Consider the following 22,974-nt stretch of genomic DNA (forward strand, 5'->3'; position numbering starts at 1 on the left):
ATGCCCTGTATGACAGATCCTGGCTTCAACATGCAGGCAGAAGGAACAGTTGAGTAATTGGCGTATGGGGGGTAGGGTGGCCTCTTTTTTTCCCCAGCAATAATGGACAGTTGGTGTCCAAAAAGGACTGTGTAACTTTTGCCTTGGTTGTCGGCTCACCATATTGTTGAATCTCGTTTCGATGACGATCTCGCCATTACCGGGAGTTTTATTGAATTCTGAGCACTTACTTATTCAATAACTAAGGAAGGTTGAGTGATTGAAATTGATTTTTATTTCGATATATTAAAGACGAAACAATAACTTACAAAACAAAACAAACATCTCTAGCTCACGTACAAGTCCAGAAAATGACATAACAAATTTCCATTCGCGCACTCCCAGCAGTTTGGCGTCTTTAGGGCCACCGTCACAGGTTCAGCAAGTACGAAACGTTGGAGAGTAAGAAGGAATTTGTCAAAGAGGCCAAATTGTACCCGGAGGAGTTAAAGAAAGGAGTTCAGACATATCCCCTCAAATCTATGAGTGTCCAGGCAAGAGATCTCGGGGTTTAAGACAAAACTGTTCAGAACGTTATCAAAAAAGAGGGTAGAAAGAACCTTGTGAGGGTGGAGAGACCATTTTTGAAACTCATCTTCTCCGTCGGAAGACTCTTTTGAGTTCTTTTGAACTCTTTTTTTGACACTGTTGCCCCCCCCCATCCCTGATGCCAACCTCTTTTGGGATGCATGTAGAGGGAAAGGCCTTCAGTGTCCATCATCCAAACACCGAGGTTCTCAATGCCACTGTCAGCCAGAACTGTGACACCATGACAGAGGAGTGTTAGGGCTTCCCCCGCCGCCTAGAAACCATGATTGCCGCTAAGGGTGGCTATATTAATGACATATAGAGCTTGGATTCTATCTATTTTTAATTTAAATTTTGTTGAAATTCTATTATTAATTAATTATATCTTGTTGAAGTTTAAAATTCCAAATGTACAGATTTTAATGAACCACTCCCAAATGACCTTCTTGACGTTGTAAATAGTCTGGCTGCTTGTCTATCTCAGTTTCGGGTATATTTTGGTTTGTGTTCCGTGGAAATAGAGCAGCAATCCCTATTATTTTGTCTCTCTGTGAGGCAATTTTTTGATTGATTGTGTTAGTTTTTTTTTAGGACACATAGTTTGTCAGCTGATGAGAGACATTACCAATCCCTCTCACGTTTTTTTTTATTTTTTATAAGTGTCCAGATTTCGACTACCCACTCCCTAGCTCAAATTCTTGGGTATTTTAACTCATCCTACAATTTTGAACACAAAGTTAATAATTGACTCAAATAGGCATTTTCTCCTCTTTTTAATTTTTGTTCAAGATTTGTTTCATGTTGACGCACGACATATGCCCTTCCTCATTTAAATATAACGAGATTTCATTGTCGTTTGAGTAAACTAAAAAAAAGAAAGAGTTTGATATACTCGTTTATTAATTTATGAATAATCTTGAACTGATAACATGGAGCTTTGAACGAATGGGGATGGGCAACAAAATACTTGCTCCTAGCACGTCATTGTCTGTATTGTATCTTGCAACCTTTCCTCCTCCAAGAAGAAACAGATATAGAGGCTCATAAATCAAGGGCCATGGATGTGGTTTACTCATTAGTTGTTTGACTTCAAAGCAGAGGATTGTCGTGACATCTTATTGCATCTACAACTCCTGTGCAACTAAGTATATTTGCGCCATCTTGCGAATATTGATGGTTTTTTAGTTTGCTCAAGCCCTATTGATAGTTAGTGATCTTCAGACTCGGTTTGAGACTGAATTATTTGTTAAGTTTGGTTGATATTTTTAGATATTATCTCAAACAGTAGATTGAAGAATATTCTCAGTGGTACCCAAACCATTAATTTATCCCAGCTTTTTTCGGACCAATGTATGTAAACCGGATCTTATTATAAGTCAGGTTCCGAGGAAATTCGTTCTATCTCACAACAAAGCTTATAATGGTCGTATATCTGTTTAGGATTTCCAAATCGAAACCCAACACTAGTATATACGGGGTGCGATATATACTTATTAACCTACGCGATTTTATTGTAAGTGGATTTTCTTCTAAAATAATCATCCAATTTTAACAAACCCCTATTGCAAATTAAAGCTGAAATGTATTATGATTCAGTAATATAATTTGGCGTCAATAAAGACCTCGACTCGACCTCAGAAACTGGAACATGTCTTGATGACTTTATTTTTTGGTAGATACCAATATTTTTCCAAATCTGGATCATCGGCTCAAATTTTGTGTTGTAGGTGGATATTTTGGTGTTTTGCTCAACTGTGCCCCATGCAAAGAAGTCCATGGGGTTGATGTCCAGTGAGTTTGGGGGCCACATGCTGGGTCCAACAGTGCAAAAAAAATATGACAACAAGATCAACATCAAGCTGGACCCGGATGAGATAAAGATAAGAGCCCAGGCCGTTCCCCTCAAGTCTACGAGGGTCCAGATCTTGAGGTTTAACATCAGACAGTTCAGAATGTTATCAAAAAAGGTCGTGCAAAGACTCTACCTATTCCTTCCTGACTCTCAAGACACAGGACATGTCCAGGTTCTCCACTGATCAATGCCATTTTTTGAACTGACACCAAACACTTCTGACTAGACGCCAAAACAACAAATACCGTCCTACCTGCGCATGCGCAGCTCTCACAGGTGCTCAAAGTCCATTGTTAAATATAAGTCGCACCCTGTATTCTTCCAACAGAAAAATATTTCCTAATTGGTGGCATCTATATATGAGCCTTAAATATAAGTTGCACTCTGTATTCTTCCAACAGAAAAATCTTTCCTAATTGGTGGCATCTATATATGAGCCACACATGTCATTAACTATCTACTTAGGCTATCTTGGACACTTTTTTACTTCCATTGTATCTCACAGCCATTCCTCCAAAAAAGAAACAAACAAAAAGGCTCAAAATCATACGGAAGTGGAACGATTCTTACCAAGTATCAAATTATTATTTTAATTTAATCATTGGGAATTGTTCATAGTAATTTAACAAGAGATTATTCGAATGGAACCAATCATCTTTCAGAACACGGATAAGGGTAGAGGAGTAGAAAAATCGACAGCTGACAACCATATATAATTTATATTTGTATGTTAGTTCGATTTCGTCTTCTAACCACTAAGAGAAAAATAGTTTGGTAAAAAGAACATCCGTGTCTTCAACTGTTTTAAATTTATTTTCAATGTAAGATCTTTATAAAATAAGGATAAATTATAAATTATGTGTATTAAATAGATTTTCATTTATTACAATAATAGATAATAATATATAAATCTTTGAATATTGATATAAAATAATATTGTAAATATCACAGATAAGAGTATTTATAACTTAAAAAAGAAAAGGATAGAAAGAATAAACACAGAGTGGGCTTCTCAACAAAAGCATAAATAATACATCTATCAAAATATTGGACTAGTCAACGTTTACTTAATTAATTAAACGCTGTGAAAAAAGAGAGATCCTAATTGATTAGGGATGAATAGATATGTACTATAGCTATCTGGGTGTGTAATCATCAATCATCTCTCTCAAAGATACTTTAAAAAAAATGCAAGGGTCGAACAAGGAACTAAAAATCACAAGTCTTTTGTGGGATTTTTTTCAACGTTTTTTGTTTTGTTTTTTTTGGTTTGAGGTCAGAAATGAGTATTTTTAATAGATTACTACTCGCAAAATTAGTATGTATAATATATAGACAATTGCACAAAAGGCGAGCGAGGGCTTTTATAAGGGCCATAGGCGTAGAGAGAGAGAGAGAGAGAAGTGATCCCCAGAAATAGTCACAGACTTACAAATGTTCAACCTTCATTATTAAATATATATTCTCTTCACTTTCTGTAAAGTCCCAACATTTGATCCACTTCCCCCAGGAGTCGTGTTGATATTCTGGTTATTTCCTGGAGAAGAAATGATGTTATTAGTTCCAGAGCCTTGGATGGGAGAGGCCTTGATCGTCTCTGACTTGGGAGGTACGTTCACAAGGAGATTTATACTTTTGCTATTGTTGGTTGAGGAGTTGGTGTTATTTGTACTGGTAGAGTTGAGATTGGAAGGGGTTGCGTAGCCAGAGTCCAGCCCGAGCTCTCCTCCACTCCCAATCACCCCTCCACGCCCCACGCCTGCTCTGTAAAGAAAAAAAAAAGGAGAGGATTAGTATAAAAAAGAACAGAAGCCCCATCCATTTATGAATTGTTTTAATTGTAGTAGCCAATAGAATAATACACAAAGCATCTTGCCCCCCAAAAAAAAAAAAGATATTTTTTTTTTTACAAAATAAATGATCGAACAGATTTTGACAAGACAAAAAGGTCAAACCTTTTGTATAGACTTGAAGTGAATAGGAATATTCATGCAATTAAGTACTACGTAACATACTATGGAGGTACTATATGTGATACGTCAACAAAAATGCAATCTCAAATTTAACAAAATATTAGACATTTATAAAGTAATCAAATAGCTAAAGAGTTTTTTCATTTTTCTGGATTCAAAATTGTTTTTTAGTTGACGCATCCATAATATTTGTTTTTAATGTCTAGAGATAGAACTGGACGGGATTGCAGTCCTCAGTCCTAAATAAGGATCGACACAACACTGCCCACATATGTATTAAGACAGGTAAAACTATTATAAGTCACTAGGAAACATGTATTAAATATAATGAATATTTACACCTGAAGAAGAAAAAAAACGTAACACACACACACACACACGACTAACAAAAAAGAAAAAGAAAAAAAGACTTGTTTAACAGTCAGAAATGAAGGAAAAAAACAAAACACAGAAAATCAAGTGAAAAAGAATTTAATTAGGTACATAATATGAAGATATGTATATAGTTAAAGAAAGAATACTCTTTGCAATGGACAGCACACTCCATCTCTCTTTTCTTTTCTTGACCAACTATTAGCTAAGTATTATTTTTTTAGTAAAATAATTAGGGAATGGAATTAAAACAACCCTGTAACGAATGTCTCAAGGAATCACAAGTTATTTGTTAAACCATAACACAAAACTTGTGGAATGAGCATTGTAAACATAGCAACATAGAGTTGTGCCATCTTTTGGCAGAATAATACAATTCCCTGAATGATAATATTATTTAATAAAAATAACATGAACGTATGTTCCTCACGTAGAGGGCGCTGTCAAAAATGGTTAATTTTTCAAGACATTCATACCAAAATTGTTCTAATTCAATTCCCAACTTCATTTGATAATTATTCTACGTTTTAAAATTAAATCTAATCACCATAGTAGGTCAAAAAAGCGTAAAAAAGAATGCATGTTTCATGTGGTGCTGTGTTATCCACATATATTTGGTCCAGCCCAGTCTTAGCACCAGTCCTATGAGTCCTTGGTGTGTGACGTCAGCAAGGATCGGATTTTATAAGTTTTAGGACTAAGCTAGACCGGAACAAGACTGAACTGGACGGGACTCTAGTTTTGAGTCCTAAATAAGGACTGGAACACCATTAGTTCAGGGATGTCCGTAGGGAATGGGCTGGAGGGGCTGTAGCCCTTCTCAAATTAAGTTTTTTTTTGCTTTTTACAAGAAAATTTATATTTGAAAATTTACGATTAAAAAATTTTTTTAATTAAATTTTATATGAATAAATGTGGATTTTGAAATTTTTTTATAAAAATTTATTTTTTGAAATATTAAAAAAAAAAAATGAAATTTAAGTTTTTTTTTCAAAAATTTATTTTTATGTGAAAAACTGTAGATTTATGAAAATTTTCATAAATCTACAGCTTTTCCCATAAAATAAAAATAATTTTATGTTTGAAGTTTAAGTTTTTTTTCAAAAATTTATTTTTATATGAAAAACTGTAGATTTATGAAAACTTTCATAAATCTACAGTTTTTCACATAAAATAAAAATAATTTTATGTTTGAAATTTAAGTTATTTTTTCAAAAATTTATTTTTATGCGAAAAATTTATGAAAATTTATTTTGAAATTTTTTTTCCAAAAATTTAATTTTCCAAACTTTTCTCGAACCCCACACATAAAAAAAATCCTGCAGACGCTCTTGTAGTTCTATGTACAGTCAAAAGAATAGAAACAGAAAAGAGACGCGCAAAACGCAGAAAATCAAGCGGCATAGCTCATATTTTATACAACTCTACTACTGTAGATTTGTATAAAATATGAACATAATGGAATAACATATATAGGTAAAGGTAAAAAGTATTACGATTATTAAAATAAGTCTGAAGATGTGTCCTACCTGAAATAAGTTAGAGTGTTATATACAACATATATAATAAGTATTTCTTTCTTTCTTTTTATTTTTTTGTAAAAACATGGATTTTTGAAGAATTGTCAAGATTATTTTATTATTTGAAAGTTAGGCAAGTCCTTTTTAAATAGAATTGACTTGACTAAGCTCTAGCTCCAAGCGTGTTCGACCCGGGCGAAGAGAACTGTATGTATTTCTAATAGGTATAACAAAAAAAAAAAACATTACATATTTGAACACGTGTTTAAAGTACATATAGTCCCTATTTCTTGAGGGGATTTGTAAAAAGAAATGGGGATAAATTAAAGGGTTTTATACATGATAAAGAAATGACAAAGTGTACTTTACAAACGGTCGTGCAACACAATGAAAACAAACTTTCACCTCATTCAGATCCATATAGGTTAATCACAGTCGAGTTTTTTTCTTTCCCTTTCTTATATAAGAGGTTAGGTGACTAATAGAATCAATGTCTGTTTCTTTTCATTTATAGTCAGTTATCGAGATGGAGAAATTTGATCACTCATCAAGTAATGTTTTTTCTAATTTGAACTCGAGTAACTCCAAAGCTAATTAAGCAAAACTACTATTATACGCGCCATTTGATGCCTCTTCATTCAAGGGCTCCAAATTGATGAAATTAGTCTAGATCAGGTAATTTGAATCAACACTGGGAGTGTTTATGGAAGAAGAAAATTTATCTTTATGAGCTAAATTGGTTACGATCGTTTTTACTTCATAAATTCGTAGAAATTCAAATACGAGTTAACATATGATAACGGTTTCAAAGGGTTTCACAATGACCAATACATTTTTGTACTTTTTTCATTACGCATAAATTCTTTGAAAAAGTGCATGAATGAAAAAAAATAGGCGAGATAAAACAAATCTTTTTTTTCAAGCAGAACTTTGTTTATTGAAAATGAATATGTTATTAAATAAAACCTAAAAATTCGTCAGAGTGCATTTGGTCAGGATCTGAATGAAGTTTGTTCCAATTGTGTATACACATATTAGTAACCCTCACCAAAAAATAGGGAAATTAAAAAAAAAAACATAGATGCGTCACTTACTTTAAATTCCCAGCTCTTCGCTCAAGAAACTCTAATTTAAGAGGCTTTTCACATCGTTTAGAAATAAAGTACCCTCCAAGGAATCCAATGAGTAGTGCTGTAAATGCAGCGGAAATGGTGGCGAGTGCCAAAGTTTTCTCCGTGTAAATGGTTCTTTCGTTTCGATCTTTATAGGCTGTTGGAGGGTAGAAACGTGGACCTAAAAAAGAGAATGTAGACTTGTTATAAATCTTAAATCTGTTGTAATTTTTTGGGGGTAAACTAATTCAGTCTTTAAAAGAAATATGAGAGCAAATTAGGTTTCAAAAAGCAAATGAAGACTCAAAGCAATAGTTTAGATTCTTGGGTATCTCAATTTATAGCAGGAATTTGAATACAAAGCCTACTAACATGGACTGAAATATGTCGATTTCTTTTAGGCTCTGGACTGATTTTATGTAGAAAAATGTGACTAGTTCAGTCCTGAACAAAAAAGAAAAAAAAAGTCAGTACAATGTTTGGATTGTATCATTTTAAATTCGACCTAGACCGAATTTATAAATGAGCAGTTGTTGATAACGTCATGAGTGTTTCCAAATAGTCAACATCGATGCAATGACGTCATATCAACAACTTTTAATAAAGGATTTTCAGTACTCGTGTAAAAATAAAACAATCACTAAATATTCAATGGATGATCCATATTCTATTGGTGTAATTTAGGACTATTTTAATACCACGCAATAAAATACAAGGATTCTTTGACACATTATAAAGTTCCAATGCTGAGAGATATATGACTCATAAATACATAATAACCATGTTATTTGAATATATACACAAATTAAATTATACTTTCAAAAGTATAGTTGGTAATTAGAAGGAGGAATGTTGTGATTAAATAATGACTTTTAAAAAATAATAAATTAAGACTTGTATAATTCACTTATACAAGTTACAACTTGTACACAATATAAATATAAACGTTGGGTCCAGATTGTCTGCTATAGATTTCTGATGTCATGGATTCAGGTTTTAAAAATTGTATGTGTGTATATATGTAATATCATCCTCATTACTAGACTTGAAGTGATAAGTTACAAGAGAGTTGAGAACCGGTTCTGACTCCCCCCTTCTTATTCATTTAAACTCTTTTTTTTTTCAATTCATTATCGTGGATTTTTGTTTTTTTGTTTCAAAAAGCCTACCATGGTCAACAAATATTAAAGAATAAAAGCTGATTATTAACTTTAATCAACAAACAAAAAAACACATTAGGGCGTATCTTGGGATACTAAAAAATGAGCTATCATGGATGAATTTGCCCGGTAATACAATCTGATCCCCTTTTTGTCCGGAAAAGTTTATGTATGATGTAAAAAAAAAATCTTATGAAGCAAACTTTTTTTTGTCATTAATAAAAGAGCTGAATCTATTTATAAAAAAAATGTATAATATAATATATTCTTAAAATTAAATCCGTCACTTCTAGAACACGATCAACCCCTCTTCTGTGTAAAAAATAATATATTAGCTGAATTTTTCCCTTTTCATAACTTAAGGGATTTATTAATATGCACAAAAGTGATTTTTTTTTAAATTGTTTAAGCTTTTTTTATTCATGACAAAAAAAAAATAGTTTACTTCTTAAGAACTTCATAAATAAACTTTTCCGGGAAAACGGTTCCTGAGCAAATTTATTTTAATACACGGATTTATATTTAAATGTGGCTAATCTTTAGATGTTTAAATCCGTGATAGCTCATTTTTTTGGTTCAGACGATACACCCTAATACCATGATGCACTTATATTCATGATTACATATTTATCTTCATAAAGACAACCCCAACATTTTCTTTTCTTTTTGCATTTGAACATTGGGTTATTGTTAAAGAAAATTTTATTTTAACACTTACCATAGTTTTTATTAAACTGTCTTGGAACTTCATATTGATTATTGGACCCCTCTTCGTTCACATTGTCAAAGTAAGGAACTGAAAAAATATGGTAAAAAGATTTGTTAAATTCTATATACATATATATTTTATCAATTAGCTAACTATTAATTACTTAATTAATGTTAATAAATGACAACAATTTTTACTATATACATTATCAAAAACCCTACTCAAAACAATCTCCTCCCAACACCTATTGAATAGCAATGAATTAGTTCAAAACCTACGTAGAAAAAAAAAACCCCAAATAAGATACATTTTTGTCCTATGATTTTTATTAGTGTTGGAGTCGAATATTACTCGAACTCGAGGGGAACAAAACTTACTATTTTATGGAAAAATGAACTTTACTTTAATGCACATTGTACTCTTAAAGTAGTCAAATGTGATAAATTGACATATTTTATTTACAATGGGACATAACAGGCCTAATATAAGTCTCTTAAATCAAATAAAGGCGTTCAAGGTTAGCTAAAATTCTTGGGTACCTTAACTCAAGCCAGTAATTTGTATATATAACATATAATATATACAAAAAATGGTTATCAAATATATGAGGTCAAAAATATTAACCCAAATCAAACACTTGTTATTGTTAATTCAAATCTTCTGAATAATTTATTAATAGGGTTAATCTTCAATTACCGTTTTACTATCATTATACCGTCAGCTAACTGATAGGGCATATAGAATGCCCAATCTTTTAGTCCAAAGAGATATGTCATCATAATAATAATCACAGATCATTACCAACGACTAGATTGTATCTCACTTGCAATTAGGATTCTTTTACAATTTTATTTTACCGTACTATGATAGTGGACGGTAATTGAGTATTACTACCCCTGGATAGATATGTGGAGTAAATAAAATATAATTTAGTCAGCCAAGGAGTAAACAAACGCATGTATGGATACAAGGCGAATCTCAACTGAGGAAGCACACACGTTCATTTTAAGGTTTAATAATTATTATGAAAGGAAGAAAGGAATTAAGAGGTTTTGTTAAAGGTAGAAAACAGGGGATCCAACCACCAGGGATTAGTCAGCAACAGGAACAAAACGCACCCTGAGAGGAATCTGCATTCTCCGATTGGCTACTCTTTTCTCTATCATGCGAGGAAAAAGTATGCGCCTTTGAAGAAGAACAATCACAGTGAGTAATGGGGCATGACGCCGAGGGTGATTTTGTGGATGAGCTTGAGAGGCCAGAAGGATCTGTCATTGAAGATGTGGTTGAAATCGTGACTGCAGAGGTACTAGACGTGGGTGAGGTGAAGTGAAAAGATGCATTTTGTGCGACTGAAGTAAGATATTCATAAAATTAACAAAAATTTGTAAAAAGAAAAAAACAATGTGTGGCTAATGGAGCAATCAAATTGCAAAGGGAGAGTGGAAAATCATGCAGGAAGGGATAGAAGGAAGTTTAATATTTAGAAGTGTAATCACTTACCACTCTCAGAGTAGGATGACTCCGGGCAACCCGAGTGAAAGCCAAACTCTACATTTTGTAATAATTTGCTGATATCTTGTCCTTTATGTGGTACACACTCGGATGTCAGAACATTCCATGCACAATATGGATCTTGAAGGGCCACACAGTCACCACAGGACTGAGCAGAGGGATGGCTGCATCGCTGTAGAGGAATGGAGGAGACTTCATGATCAGACAAAATGACGAGATGATCCTCTAACACCATCAAGTTCCTTACAGGAACATGGTAGGGATATATTTGCATTGATTCAATTAGTACAGAGTTGACAATCTTGAGTACACGACCTCCAGTCGTGCCCACAAAGAGGACATCGAATTTATTCCTCGGTTCAAGAACATCTCTCACGCGAGCATCAGACGCAATTACGGTGAGACGCTCTCCCAAACTTGTTTTGACAAAAAGAGGTCTATCTCCAACGGGATTCACATTCTGTGCCATAAGGTTGTGAAGGCGAGCAAAGTTGAGTGTTGAGGAAGGGAGGGCTCGAGAGTCGTTGTAGCATGTGCCTGGTCTTGGGTGTGAAGGAGTCCGGGATTTTGGAATGGGCAGCCAAAGGGAATTGGACTCATCCTGATCCCTAAAGTCTCCATCAAATGCATTGACAACGGACGACATTTTGAAGGCACAAATGGCAGAGCCAGAAATTGAATTGTCGGGTGTGGTAAATACTCCATAAATGATGCGATCTTCAACTGGAAGATCGGAATCAACAGGTGTCATGGATTGAATTTCGTTAAAGAAAAATGGTTGTTCGTGGCCAGGAACGGAGCAGTTAAGTCGAGTTTTGAGGAAGGTTGTCCATCCATTTTGGAATTTATGAGGGCCCCCATTGTCATTTTTGCATATGCGAGCAACACGAGAGTAAATTGTCTGAAACAGAAAGATATATTACATCATACTTGGTTTTAATTGAATCATTCACCCTCCCAATTGAATAAATAAAGACCATTTGAAATCCTTTTAAATCTCAAAGGTTCAGTAAACAACATTACCACAGTGTCAATTAAATAAAATATATAGAAAGGTCAAATACAAGTGGATTCCATAATGACTGTTTAAGTCCTAATGACCTTTCATTATCTTTTTTTAAGGATAATAATGGAGTCTGCAAACCGTCATGCAATCTCCAAAAAAGGTCAGAAGATCAAATATAACTTAACCTTCAAATAGTTGTATTAAATAAAAGTTTTTCCTTACCTTTCCACAGTTGATGTACTCAACAGCCGATTCACGGAAGAAGAAATAAATATGATCCTCATCCTCCATGGATCCGATAAAGTCAGGATCTAATAAAGTAAATTAAACAATGATTTAGTACACTAGTTTTTTTTTGCGGTTTACATATGTATATTGAGTATAAAAATGGCGCCATCTATTTTTTCTTTTCTTTAAGATTATCTACATCTACTTTTTTCATTCGTCTTCTTATCATACTTTTGTCAGACAAATGTCATTCAAAAAATGATGAGAACACAAACAAAAGTGGTTCTTGTCAATCGTATCACAAAGTATATTCCAATAATATATTTACTTACTGTTCAATTGTTTGAGATTGGATTGAACGGTTCGAACTCGATCTCTATAAATGATGGAATCTCTTCCTGAGAAATCCGCCACAGTTCCAGAATAAATTTCCCCATCTGCAAAGTTAAACACATTTAAATTTATCATTAGTTATTCTCAAAACTCAAGTTCTGAAGGGACTAACCAGAGTAGATGGCAGTAGAGTTGTGTCTTGGATCATAGGGACAGATCCCAGAGCCAGAAAATTCCTCAGAGACATGATAAGAAGATCCATTTTTTGTATAAATTCGATACTTTGGTTTGAATGCATTTGTTCCACATACTAGGAGTTGATCCTCTTTGGTACGTGCGAGAACACGAATGTAATTTTGACAGTCGTCCTAAGAGTTAGAAATAAATGAGTTATGACTGTTTTTCAATTCCTATGGCTACTTAATCTTCCTCATTATTTCATATATTCTATATTTACCTCTGAGCGTCCCTTTACGAGACAAATATCCACGTCTTTTTTAGATGGAGTCCATGTTATTCTCTGTAAAAAAAAATATAAATAGAATTAAAAATCGACATTTGTAGGATATTTTCCTTCAAAAAGAAAAAATAATCATTCCAAGATTTCATTAATAGAGTTTCTTTTTAATGAATATAAATTATCAAAAGAGAGTCAATTTAAAAGATATTAATTACCCTTAATACCTTAGATTATAGTTTCTTAATCCGTGTCAGAGTGGAATGTAATTATAAAAAACAAAACTCACTCAGAACTTGCTCCTTATATATGTTTAATATCAAGAAGCTGAAAGATTCTCCCATCTGTGACAACATATGTTATGGTGAGTTGACCATTATTCAAGGGTGTCCACAGGGTTAATGTGGGGGGGGGGCACTTTGTTTTTGGATATTTCTTTTAAAATAACAAAAACTTGCAAAAAAAAAAAAAAATTCCAGTTGTTCACAAAAAAAAATCAAAAATTAAATTTCAAATATTAATTTTATAGGAAACAACTTCAAAATACTACAGGTATTCACAAAAAATGTATAATATTTGGAAAAATAAGATCAAAAATTCGCAGTTGTTCAGTCTCGGTCCGGTACAGTTCCGTTCTGCATATCAGTTCTAAAACGTATAAAGTTCGGTCCTTGATAACGTCAAACAAATTTATTTATTTTTTTTTAAATAGGTTTTAGTACTGACAGTCCGAAGGAATGGTTTGAACTGAACTGGACCGAATAAACAAAGACCGACACAACACTAATAATAAGGAGTATGCCGCTCGGTACATGGTGTTGTAATTTTGGGAGAGTCCAATGTATGCATTTCTTTATCTCTGCCTTTAATATCATAGGCCATTATTTTATTCCCTCAGTCAAAAAAATAAGACTTTTTCATCAAATAAACGAATAAATTATATGTATATATTCAACTTGATTTGATCAAAGAATCAATTTGAATTGCCCTAATTACGTAACGTCATTTAAAAAACAGGTTACTTAGAGAGATTAATAGTCGACGCTCAGATAGTAACGAGTGTAGACATATTGGGAACGTAAGAATAAAGTTATTCCGAATAAATGAATTCTATTATTATTATTTTAAAGTGATTCACTGCCATTAGTGGGGGTAGTGGGGGACTCATTAATTGAGTCACGTTTTAGTAATTTTATATTAAAATAATATACGTTTAATCACATCTGTACGTATTTAAATCAAAATATATATTGCTTATATTATCTGTTCCACCTCTCTGGTTTACTCACTCAAGTGTTGAAATAAACGCCTGGAAAGGTTGCGAGGTTCAATAAGAGTAAGGGCTGTTTGTGACAAGAGTACCAGTCGTATTACTGGGTAGAGCAGAAAAGTGGTTCGTTATATGATTCCAGAACAATTATATTTTGATACAGTCTATAAAAAACTGTCTATAATAGTTGAAAAATTGGTTCAAATCGCTTTAGAAAAAATAACTCATGACCAACCCATGGGCGTCCTCAAGATTTTTTTTTTTTTGGGGGCTATGTTGTTGCTGGAAATTCCTCAACAATTTAATTTTTGAGAAAAAAATTCAAAATCTGTATTAATTCTTAAAAAATTAAATTTTTTGGCAGAAAAAATTTAAATACACAGCTGTTTATAAGAAATTAAATTTTTGTCAAAAATTTTTAAATAAAAAAAATATTCTAAAATCCCCAGTTGTTTACAAAAATTTAATTTTGGAGAAAAAAATTTCAAAAATTATATTTCAATTTGAAAGTTTTTTGAAGAAAAATTCAAAAATCCATCGTTATTTACAGAAAATTAAATTTTGTTAGAAAAAAAATTGAAAAATTAAACTTTATAGAAAAAAAAATTAAATTTCAAACATTAAATTTTTTATTAATAAGAAAAAAATCCTTTATTGACAGAGGGATACAGCCCCTCCAGCCCACCTCCTGGGGACGCCCCTACGAACTGGAAAAAAATTGGTTTTCCACCGAGTCTAAAACACTAATACAGTTTGTGTTCTAGGAGATTGTTGTTTGAACTCAATCAATTAGCTTATGTGAATATTTCTTAATTTACAGTTAAATACCAAATCTTAAATACAGAGGATTGAAACGTCCTTTGTCCAAAGAACATGTTATTCATTATTTACAGCAGTATAAACTTACATCAAAGATATGTAATGTGGGATCATGTTTCAAACATACATATGTATATATAAAAAGAAGCAAAATACATTTATAAAAAATTGACTTGAGGTTCAAGACAATTTCATTCCTGGGATTAGATGCTATTATATCTTCTTCTTTTTTTACAAAGAAATAGGTTTACGGACAAATCCTTTATTGTAAGGAATAGCGGGTAAAATAATACTTTTTGTGAATTTGAAATGAATTCCAAGATGCTTTATTTTCTTAAAAAAAAATAAAGGTACTATAACCATGCAAACAAACTTATATTTAATACCTACTCATTATACACATTACAGAATCACCTCTTGACCTTTTATGACCTGAGAAGGTTTGAAAATAGAGTCCAGCTCATAATTCCATTTTTATAAATTATAATCTTTAATAAATTTTTTGTATTTACATTTTGTAAATATTAACACCATTCAGAAAGATTTACATAGATGATCAAAAAAGGACTTCAGCCTACAAAAAAATCTTTATGACATCATATTTGATTAATTTCTTACTCTAGTAGTAAGCAACTAACTTCGTTGATGTAATAATCCCCAGTTACAAGTGAGGAAATGATATTAAACTCGTTAATAGACACTGATGATGTAAAATAAAAGTAACCAATGAATTTATTTCATATATATGAAGTTGTAATTAAAACGGAAACTTTTATACCCCTTTGCTATAGCTGCCGTTCCATGGGTGTCCGCCGGATTTTATGTTGGGACTTCATTTTTTGGAGAAACAAAATGAATGTTAAAACAACTGTTTTACCCTTTGAATAAAGCTATCATTTTCCCCTGAATATACAACAATTCCTTTGATTGGGGTGGCCCTTCAAGTTCACCTCCTACAGACCAATGGGTCAGATGGAATTGCATTGAGTAAGTATTAGTACACATTATAGTCTTACATTTACTCCATCAGAAGTCCATATACATAATAAAGTATATTTATTTCTCTAGGAATGACCGGGGCGCGATGAGAATAATTTCTCCCGAGCATATTGTCCCTTGAGCTACGTCGATCCCACATCGGCCCCTCGAGCTCACCCCCTGCAGACACCCCGGTGTTCATTAAAGAAAACTGAAGATTTTAATTTACTACACCCTTAAAGTCGGTTTACCGATGCCCACAAAGAAGTTTACGTCTTTCCTCTCTTTGTGGTTTTTCCTTGGCCAGTTTTTGTGTATAATATTTAGCGCAGCCCTTCAATTTTTATGCTGTAAAATGTAAGGGTAAAAAAATGGAAAAATATTTATGAAGAATACTTCCATAAGAATAAGTAAACTTTATTTTTACTTCCTCTTTTTGCATTTCTGGTATTGTTCCATTAATAATTAAAGAGTAGGTTCGTATTTATTGGAATTAAAGTCCTATCGTCATATAGTTACATCGAAACAACAACTTGGAATTAAATGACTCAATCTTTATAAACCCATGATTCCAAGTTTATTACCGGAACAATACCAGAAACGCACAAAATAAGAAATGAGGGCGCAACTCTCAGTATAATTCTTATGAATTACTCTTAATTTTTTAATGAAAATTGTAAAAAAAAAGGTCTCCAAAAAACTTGGCAGGACTTTTTTATGGCAAATTACCAAATGAAATCCCTTTGTTGCATCTCTCTAAGATAACCCACAGCTTTCACTTGACTTACCTGCTCAATATTTTCAACCAAGTCCGGTAGACTGACATTATAAATGACATTTCTTGCACCAATGAGAAGGGAGTTTCCATCTCGTCGAAGGAGTTTAAAGTAGTCTTTGTGAGTTTGATTCCCAAGGAATCGATAGATTGCGTCTGAAATAAATAAATGATATAATTAGCTATAATGGATACACACCAAATCAATATGTATATATGTTGTAAGGGAAGACAGAATGACGCTATCTACATAGGTGACATAGGCTTTGTTTTATGTACATAAGGGCTTGTTAAGCACACATATGTAAGTATTATGTACTCATTTACAAGTACATATATAAAGAAATATTAGAGTCTTGAAAATATTTACATTAATCAGTAAAAAACTAACAGGTTGAAGAAATAAAGAGTTGATTATAATTGTATTGTTTACAGAGTAAATGAAATTATCGGTAGGGGGTACTTTTTCAAGGAGTATGTATATATGTGGTGCAGCAACATTAAAACAATCTGTAACAAAAATCAAGGCAATTTTATTTCATATGTAATATAGGTACATATACGTATTTAAGTCAATTATAGGCTGACTATTCAAATTAATGGGGTGGGTTTTAGATACTCGTGAGTTTCTGCTACAGTTTATAACCTTTTTTTTTTTTTAAGAGACCTATTTTGGGCCCAATATGACACCTTTAAAAGAAAATTATAGATACATTTATCATTCAATTTTGGCTACTTTAAGAGTGAAAATTGAAATACACTTAATATTAGTAATTAGTTGATAGATATCTACAATCATTCGTCGAAGAATACAAATGGTATCTATTCTCAATTTTAAGGAGCAGCTTGCTTTTATGTATGTTGACGGCCACATATATAAACAACATTGAATATCCATTATAATTTATTCATTATTATTCTTGTATGAGCCTCCTAATGAACGACTTTCTCCCTATGGTTTAAATGTCCCGTATACATGTGGTGTACTCTATTGGTGGTTAACCTCGGAAACCACAAATCGGCTCTAAAACTTCTTTTTTGGTTTTTTTGTTATAATTATTACACACGCTTATAGCAAGAAAAACAACACTTAATAAGAATTAAGTTTTCAAGTAATAATAATTCACATCGTCTTTGGGGATTTAAAAGGAAAAGAAATTCGTATGTTGTGAAGGAATCAGAAGGATTTTACCTCCTTGACTTTTTCACAATAATAAAAACAAAAAAATAATAATCAAGGCACGTAGTTGGACCACCATGAAGCCTTAGCTTCCCTTGAATAACTCTAGCAGTATTATCTTTTAATTATAATATACCTAATGATAATAATCAACTCTGAAAACCATTTACCTCCTTAAAGAATTGATGCGACCCTTCGGGGTCAAATACTTTCTATGATTTTTGCTTCTTTTCCTATTTGTTAATTATTTTTGCACACATGATTTAAGAGGGTTGAACGAAAGGCAGAAAGCAATTACAGGCGGCAGCATATAATTCATATCTATGAACGCACACAAAACAATGCTCAATGAGGAACAATCAGTGCATGAAAGTAATTAATTTTATATACTTAATTGCTCCCTTAAGTAATTCTTATTACTATCATAGATCATACTGCTGGGATGTTCGTTTATGAAGAAGATATTTCCTGGTGGGTTTGTTCCTCAACATGTGTCGTTGCACGGAAGCATGGTTCATCACTCTATCCATGCCCATGATAAGGCAGTTTTTGTTTTTTTAGGTACTTGTCAAATAGAATGATGTAATTACAAGACCTTTATATTGTAATCAAGGACTGTGTCATTTCACATACGATACTTCTATCGTAGTCTAGAGTACGGATTTATATCTATATGTGTTGAGACTCGTTCACAGACCGAGTTATTTTTTCGGTTAGGTTTTATGTGATTTTTCTATATCTATTTGTACTGATATTTCAATCCAGACCGTGATATCAACCCATAGACCAAAGTTTAACGTTTGCAAAACATCGTTCTCAATCTATGGATAAAAACTCCCCAAAAACGCCAAGGGATCAAACACTTATTTTGTCTAATGTCCACATTGAACAAAATTTGAATTGGTACATCCCTTCTAATCGTTCTAAAGAAACTAAGCAATAAACGTGTCCTACTCTATTCGTTGTAGCATATTTAATGCAAGAGGACATGGATTTTGTATGTATAATTACATTGATTGAGAAACCGGTTCTGTTAGTTCATCACTACGACTTTAATTGGAGATCCACTTCTGTTTTTTAAGGGCTAAGAAAGAACCCTCACAAAACTTGATCTTAATACATAAAGTAAATCTAACAAAAAAGTGCTTATTTACGAGACAAGTACTACATTCATTAAGAGTATACGAGTATGTGATCAGTCAACACGAAAGCAGGCTAGAAAGATTTCTCTCAAAAGTGAGCCTGGATTCAATTTGTATTCTTAGTCTTATATGTTATTTCTCTTAATAAATTATTTAGATAAATCATTCGGGGGCGTTGCAAGTTATAGAGATTATAGATGGAATATATATTATATTAAAATGTAATATAGGAACCAAACAAGTTCCATATATCAAATGAAGACACCATACTAGAGAATTGAGGACCCAAAACTTACATTAATATGATTAAATGACGAGGAACGGGATTTTTACGGAATGAAGAAAAAACAACTCATAACCAATTTGTGGTCTGTTTCAATAATTTATTTAGGTATTTTTTAAATAATTCAATATATGCTTCCCCATAAGCAATAACAGCATCGACACGCCTGCGAATAGATTGGTATATCTTAACGATGAAGACCGTCTCCTTGGCGTACCACGCTGTCATGATGACAGCTTGGAGTGAATCCAAATTTGGATGAGAATTGCGAAAAGTATTATTTTCCAAGACTCGGCAAACTCAAAAGTCCAGGATGTTGAGGTCAGGGCTGGAGGAGTGCCACATGGAGGCAGGTCAGAAGTATGCCATATTGTTGCTGTAGAATTTTTAGTTTTTATTTTGCTTCATGGGGCTGTAGTGGACTAGTTAATGTTGTAGGTAGTCCGGATAGAGAGGACAACAGTCTCTACAGCCTTCTTGGCACTGACAAGCTCGCGGAAAAGATCGTGTTGCCTTGATTGTGATTGCACTGGCATTTTTAAAATTAGAGACTTGTTTTTATCTATGTTTCAGCTGTTATTTGGTTGCATACTTAAGTTTTGCAAGTTTTGGATCCCACTGTGTATATTTCATATTCTTATGTATCTTAACCCATCCCAATTATTAGAATATCTATCGAATAATTGACCGAATTTGGTTGGTAAATAATGGGCCGTGTATATTTATGGAGAAACCTTAATATCCAATTAAATACATACATATATTTATCTAGATTTTTATTAGAAAAAGCCAAATTATAAATGCAATGATTATTATGAAGACGTTTTCAACAACAAGTAAGTGAGAAAATAGGTAGAGAGGCTCAGGGAATAGATGTATATTGTATACCCATGCATGCATGCTTAAAATAAAGAGATGAAGGGAACAGAACGCAGAAGAATCTGCAATTTTTTGATGATGGATGATGATTGCAGAGAGTCCAATTACTCTTCCATCTTATGCAAATATATTCAAACTATCATGAATCTGATGACGTGATTGTGGTAATCGTTTGTTGATATTATGATGAAGGAACGAACCAGAATTGATATGTATGTAAGGAAACAACGAAATAATCCTCTATTTTGACACCGCTCTAGGTAATTTACAACAAGGCTACATACTTATAAGAACTGTTTCATGTGCAAGAATAGTTACGTTTAAGGAAGATTAATATTTGTCTTGATGAAGTAAAGTAGTGGAATTGAGGCAGTTATTGAGATCCATGGAGGTCATATTGAAAATGAATATGCTATTAAAAAACCAAAAAAACTGATCACAATACATATATTTGTTCAGGATCTGCTGGATGAGGTTCAAGTTTGTTCCAATTGTTGTGCAGAACCTTTTTTTAAATATCCTTCGTTTAAAGGGTGTGTGATGAAGACCCCTCCTCAAACCATAAGGGATTGACTTAAAACCTCAAAAATGTTAATGGTTTTTTGGAGAGGGATGAAAATTTCTTTTTAAACTTTTTATATACAATAATTTTATGGGTGTGTGTGAAAAGTGTTGAATAGAGAGTGATTTATGTGTGTTCTTTATCCAGGAGGATCATGTCATGTCTCCCTGATCCGCTCTCTCCCGTACTCATTAAAAAAACATTGTCAAGACGTCATCAGGTAGGTAGAAGTTTCAACCCATTTTAGAAGGCGTTATTAATTGTTTGGTCTCTATTTTTTTAAAGAAATAAATACATTTACAATATATAAGCCTCTTAAACGACGCCCCAAGGTGAAATTAATTCAAATGTATATATATACGTAGAGGTACTTATATTTGGCTCCAAGATATTTTAGCTACAGAGAGGGCGTGTTGCTTTTACCTCCTACAACATGGTACATATATATGTACATATAAATTCATATCAAAACGCTATTAATGAACATCAAATAATACTTAAGTGATTTTGAATCCATCAAATATGAAACAACAAAAAAAGATTTTACACCCTTTTTTTATCTTTATGGAATTATTAGTGTTGAGAATCGGTCTGAGGTCGAATTTCTTTTTTCGGTTCGGGTTTTTAAGTGATTTGTTGGAGAGAAATCTGGATCCACATTCCGGTACATACATGTTCTGGAACCGTGGACACCCCAAATATTAGTGATGTGTCGTTCGCGAACGTAACGGTTCTATGAGTCAGCTCTTTGAAGTGAACGACAGGACCAAGCTCCCCAGTAATTAGGAGCCGTCTTAGAGAGTCCTCAGGGGGGCTTTGTTTTGAATGTTTTTTTAACAAAAAAAAAAAGTCTTAAAATCCGTTGTTAGTGACAAAAAAACTTTTTTTTTTTTTATAAAAATCTCAAATCCATAGAACAGTTGACCACAGAAAAAAAACTCAAAAATCGATAGCTATATACAAAATAGTGTATTTTATTTTTATTGAAAATTGGGGGTCGGGAGCGAACGCCCTTTCCAGTCCACCCCTGTGGGGTTTTTTCTGTTTATTTGTGAAGGAAAGGTTGTGGGATACAAATGAAGATACGACGATTACTACTTATATACTTATTATACATTTTTGGTGAATATTTTACATCATTAAGACGTTTACTACACTCATGTACTCGGAGCGTTGTTATCGTGGGAATGGTCATTTTAATATTCTTCATCAATGATTAAGAATAACAATAGATGTATGTTGTATCTACCAACATATTTATGAGTTCTTTAGACAAACATTTTTCAGATTTCTTTCACAGATGAGCATATTATATGTCTATAGTATACATATGGTTATTCTGTGGCTAGTGGACAATGACAGGAACAACATCGTGGGTTGATAATTTGATTTTTTTTTCCTTCTTATTGTATAAAATACCTTTGTATGGTTAAATATAATAAAAACCCAAAGTAATATACCTTTGTATATAGAGGGAAAAGTTGTAGACGGTAAAAATGGACCAACAGAATGAGATCACGATATTAAGTCTGATATGATTATCATCTATGAATCTAAGTACTAGTGTTGGGTATCGGTATCAAAAATCCAGAACCGGGCTAAGTTCAGGTGCGTCCTCAGGGGTGGCCTAGAGAGGCTACCCCCCCCCACCCCCCACCCTAAAAAGTTTAATATTTGGAATTTTTCTTCTCCTATAAAATTGTTGACGCCCCTAGATGGTTATGATTTTTTTTTTTTTTAATTTGGTCTTATTTAAAATTAGGTATAGACCGATTCTATGGATGAATTGATCATCACATCAGTTGAACAATAACGTCATATGAAGTTAAATTTATTACACTAATCATATTTGTAGACCTCAAAATCTGGAGTGGATAAAAAATCCGCCATGGATTCACATCGGATTCATTGATATATGATTGAAAAAACGATTAAACGTTTGTCTACGGTCTGAAATCGCGGTTTGTACCAAAATATCCATCAAATAGGTAGATTTCAGTGCAGGGTTTCAGTCAGAAAATCGTAGACCGATCTGAGACCGTGATAATTTTTAGTGGACCGAACTAATTCAGTCCTCAAAAGAAGGTATATCTGTACCCGTCTAAAAGAAGTATTTGGTCAGGATTAGACCCATATGAAATTCAGTTTAAACGGGTTCTATGTATGAATTGTTGATGACGTCACAAGTGCTTTAAAATGCTGTACATCCACCTACAATAACGTCATATGAAGTGAAATGGGTGTCAATAATCATATTTGTACAATGATTAAATCAGGATATC

At 33.0% G+C, this 22,974-nt stretch overlaps 1 protein-coding gene across 5 annotated transcripts in view; it reads right to left on the bottom strand.

Annotated features, from left to right (window-relative positions):
- Window positions 1-3,213: 3,213 nt before the first annotated feature.
- The window catches only part of LOC121121374 (semaphorin-1A), a 29,958-nt gene continuing 10,197 nt past the window's right edge, over window positions 3,214-22,974 (bottom strand). Inside the window, exons 2-11 of one of the 5 annotated variants that reach the window (XM_040716267.2) lie at window positions 16,660-16,802; window positions 12,805-12,867; window positions 12,520-12,715; window positions 12,347-12,451; window positions 12,009-12,097; window positions 10,769-11,681; window positions 10,384-10,617; window positions 9,275-9,352; window positions 7,379-7,577; window positions 3,214-4,183 (exon numbers count right to left, since the gene is read on the bottom strand). In XM_040716267.2, the coding sequence (XP_040572201.1) occupies window positions 3,871-4,183; window positions 7,379-7,577; window positions 9,275-9,352; window positions 10,384-10,617; window positions 10,769-11,681; window positions 12,009-12,097; window positions 12,347-12,451; window positions 12,520-12,715; window positions 12,805-12,867; window positions 16,660-16,802 (2,333 nt within the window). In that variant the 3' untranslated portion in view covers window positions 3,214-3,870. Of the gene's footprint in view, window positions 4,184-6,260; window positions 6,294-6,327; window positions 6,502-7,378; window positions 7,578-9,274; window positions 9,353-10,383; window positions 10,618-10,768; window positions 11,682-12,008; window positions 12,098-12,346; window positions 12,452-12,519; window positions 12,716-12,804; window positions 12,868-16,659; window positions 16,803-22,974 lie in introns of those variants that run through there. The other 4 variants (XM_071889841.1, XM_071889840.1, XM_040716268.2 and 1 more) reach the window with 4 other exon arrangements.

The sequence above is a fragment of the Lepeophtheirus salmonis genome, chromosome 7 (assembly GCF_016086655.4).
Source record: "Lepeophtheirus salmonis chromosome 7, UVic_Lsal_1.4, whole genome shotgun sequence".
Lineage (NCBI taxonomy): Eukaryota > Metazoa > Arthropoda > Copepoda > Siphonostomatoida > Caligidae > Lepeophtheirus > Lepeophtheirus salmonis.